This window comes from Danio aesculapii, chromosome 3 (genome assembly GCF_903798145.1).
Source record: "Danio aesculapii chromosome 3, fDanAes4.1, whole genome shotgun sequence".
In the NCBI taxonomy this organism is placed as follows: domain Eukaryota; kingdom Metazoa; phylum Chordata; class Actinopteri; order Cypriniformes; family Danionidae; genus Danio; species Danio aesculapii.
In genome coordinates, this window is record NC_079437.1 from 61,099,684 (window position 1) to 61,103,448 (window position 3,765).

Sequence of the window (3,765 nt, forward strand, 5' to 3'; positions counted from 1 at the left end):
TTGTGTTTATATTACTCCAATATGACTGTGGACACACTATACTTACACAGAGTTTTGTCCAAACAGCTTACAAAGGATGATTTTCATCATAGATGCCTTTTAAAAGCAATCAGTATTTGATTAATCAATCAGAAAATTGCACTCTACTCATGTTTTTTTTATTTTAAAAGTGTTTTGTGTTCGTAACATTTTAGTTTTGGTGAAAGGGCTGTGAAAATACATTTTAAAATGTAATTAATAAATATATAAATTCACCATTTAGAGAGTGTGTGTGGCTATTTCTGTCAAGTAATAACAATCCATCTCTTTAAAAAAATGTGTCGCAATCCATGCTATTACGTACTGGTTTATTATCTGCTTATTATTAAGATATGAACTGTTTACTAGCGCTTCTAAAGTATGATCTTATTCTTTATCCATAATCCAACCCAATACCTAAACCCAACTACTACCTTACTATTAATAGGCAGCTAATGAATCATTTATTAAGCCACTAGTGTTAGTTAATACTGTGAATTGTGACTTAATTTAAGTGTTAACAAAACCTGACACCATGAGTTGAGCATTTAGACAAATATCATTACTAAAACACAATAAAAACAAACGATTTGACCTGAAGTGAAAATGTTTAATAAGTTTTCAGAAAAAAAGACGCTACAAAGTACCACCTCTCTCAAATACGTCACATACCAGTAGGTCCTTAGGTTCAAGCGCTTCATTTTACACCCCATAAACAACAGATAACAGCGACACACAACACCTCGTAGTACAGCGTTTTGTTAGGCACACGGCGCGGGGAGGGGGATAAGTGTGTGTTTACAGCATCAATACCCAAAATACCCCTCTCTCTGAATGTTTGCACTGGCCTGGGATTGATTTTGCATTGCACTTTCTACTTCTCTTTCCGTCTGACCTGTTTTTTTGGGTGTTTTGAGTTCACCTGTCTGTCACTGCAGCAGTGAGTCGACGCAGCTGAAGTAACCCAGGTTTTGGCAGGATTTGAGCCACCGCTGGACGTTTGCTGGAGCGGAGCTGGTCTGCCCGGCCTGCAGGACACAGCAGGCGCTCACAATATCGGCCAGAGAGAACTCCTGACCCAGCAGCCACGGCGATCGCCCCAGCGATGCATTCAGAGCCCTGAGCACGGCACCGCGCTCTTTACTGCCTCCCTCCGCCAGCTGGAAGAGCGCCGTGTCCACCCATCCGTCCATCAGCGTTGCTGATACCGGGTCCCGAGGCTCGGCGCCCAGCAGACGGTACAGGAACCGGGCCACATTACCCTCGCCCTCGATTGGGCACATGCTCTGTGTGCTGAACTTCATCTGCAGCTTCGACACTGAGAGGAGAAAAGGGGGAATAATTATTACAACTAATCAATACTGTAACTATACTACAACACCAAATCAGAAAAGGTTTGGACAGTATGGAAAACAGAAATCAAAAAAGAAAGCAGTGATTTATGAATTGACTTTGACTTCTATTTCATTGCAGTTTCACTCCGGGTATTTAAGCTAAACAAGATTCCTTGAATGCAAACACTGCAGCCCTCCAGGAAAACCCATCGGGATGAACTGTGCGCTCTCACCGTCTTTCCATATGAGTGTGAAGCCGAGCTGGAAGCGGTGGCGGGCGTAGCTGTGTGTGTGTCGCGGGCCCAGGCAGGAGAGCAGCGGCGTGGGCACAGCGCTCACCGACGAGTGCACGTGAACACTGGACAGCACCTGGTAGCGCTGGCACAGCAGAGCGTGAAGAACCAGCAGAGACAGAGGAGGCTGCGCTGGGTTAGCGTTGATCACAATGTCACGCAGTGCACCCAGATCCTGCAGGACACACAGCGGGAATCGAGACTGAACAGTGAGTATCTGTTTACCAGATAACTAAAATATATTGTGTTCAATGGGGGAGAAAAGTTGCTGTTTTTACCCAGACATTTAATCAAGGCATCATTTAGAGTAGTAATTACAATACCGTGAAACCGTGATGTTTTTATTCAAGGTGATCGTACCGTCAGAATCTTATACCACCCCATGCCTAGCTAGGATGCTGATTGAGACAAGAATGTCCATGTTTTTTTGGGTGATGGCACCTGCATGCACTCACCTTGCCCAGCAGAGCGTCCAGATCTGCAGTTCCTCTGAGGACAGCGTCAGCGGGTGTGTGTGTGAGCGTGCTGGCGTCCAGATCTGCGTCCGGAGTGGTCACGGTCTTCGCCAGTCCGTCCACCGTGGCCTTCAGCTCATACAGCTTTCTCAAGATGTCGTCCTGACGCTCCTCTAGTGCCTTCACTGTAGGATCCACCTCACCGTTCTGAAACACACAAACACACTCATAAACACTGGACATAAAAGCTATAAGACATAACAGTTTTATAAGAGGTTGTGTGTCAGCAGTGTGTGAATATCACCAGCTGCTAATGGTAAATATGAATTAAGTCTATTGTTTTATAATCAGACTGGATAAAAACAGTCTGCAGAAACACTTTGATTGACATTCTCCCTTTGTATGATGTCATCAGAGGGGGAAAGCTCCGCCCACTAGTGACCATCTCTCCCTAATTAGCATAAACAGCCCTGAGTGAGAAGCATTCTATCCATCTAAGCCATTAGAGTCTTCAATCTGCCACTATGCTGACACACAGGCAATTGTAGCCCCGCCCTCTTTTGAAAAAGAGCACAATCTCATTTGCATTTAAAGGGACAGGTAACATGGTATTGTCTTTCCTGGATAAATAATTAAACAATCTTTATAATACATAGCAAACTTTATAATTTCTTGTGTCCAGATGGTTTAAATTTACTTGAATTACTGAGATATATATATATATATATATATATATATATATATATATATAGATAGATAGATAGATAAAGACATAATTTTGCCTTCAAATGGATGTATGTATATAGTACATTTCCAAATACATGAAACCCTATTATTGCATTTCTAAGTAGGTTTGACTTAAATGTGAGACAAAATAACACAATATATATATCGCTAATGTATATAACACTATTTTAACCGCGCTGTCAATCACTCACTCCCAGCAGGCATTGCATCAGACAGTCTGCCACTGAGCTTCAATGTGAGTCTGTTTATTTATTTTCCCGTTTAAATTATAATCAATTATGCTAATTTGTGTTGGTTTTGAACACTGAACCGATCTGTCACTGGATCTTACAGTATAAATAATAATAATAATGTGATTACCTGAAGCGCGTGCTCGCCAAGGCTCGCTCCCTGCGCGTGGACATTCGGTAACTTGTACATGCACGTCGGCAAATCAACCGTTATGTCAGCGGGACTGACGGGCTTTACCTGGTACATGGGCATGGCGGCAGGTAACAAACGCACTCCGGTGCCAAAAATTAACCCACGGAATCCAGATATGTGTATTTTAGACGGGTTTTTGGCCGTCTAGCACCCGGCTAACAGCAGCTGTGGAGAAAAGAGGCCACCGTACGTCACTTCCGGCGAGAGTGAAAGTGCGCAGTGACGTCACGTCGGAGGCTGAAAATAGGAGTTTTGCGAAAATTGACAGATGTTAGTTTTATAATATAATATGATATATAATATATTCATTCATTTTGTTTTCGGGTTTAGTCCCTTTATTAATCAGCGGAATGAACCGCCAACTTATCCAGGATATGTTTTACGCAGCGGATGCCATCTAAAAATAAATTAATGAATAAATTAATGAACAAATAAATTAAATTGTTTCGTTTTTAAAACTAAATCTGGCCGGACAATTCCATGATTCGGTGTGGG

At 42.4% G+C, this 3,765-nt stretch overlaps 1 protein-coding gene across 2 annotated transcripts; it reads right to left on the bottom strand.

The window, feature by feature from the left end:
- Nucleotides 1-607: 607 nt before the first annotated feature.
- On the bottom strand, nt 608-3,469 carry aimp2 (aminoacyl tRNA synthetase complex interacting multifunctional protein 2). 2 transcript variants are annotated; one of them, XM_056454393.1, is made up of 4 exons: nt 3,316-3,469; nt 2,101-2,307; nt 1,586-1,820; nt 608-1,336 (listed from the first exon to the last, which is right to left on the bottom strand). In XM_056454393.1, the coding sequence occupies exons 1-4, from the start codon at nt 3,328-3,330 to the stop codon at nt 948-950; spliced, it is 846 nt and encodes a 281-aa protein (XP_056310368.1). In that variant the 5' UTR covers nt 3,331-3,469; the 3' UTR covers nt 608-947. The 2 variants fall into 2 exon arrangements, with proteins under 2 accessions (XP_056310368.1, XP_056310367.1); XM_056454392.1 differs by having other exon boundaries at nt 3,208-3,469.
- Between the last annotated feature and the right edge of the window lie 296 nt (nt 3,470-3,765).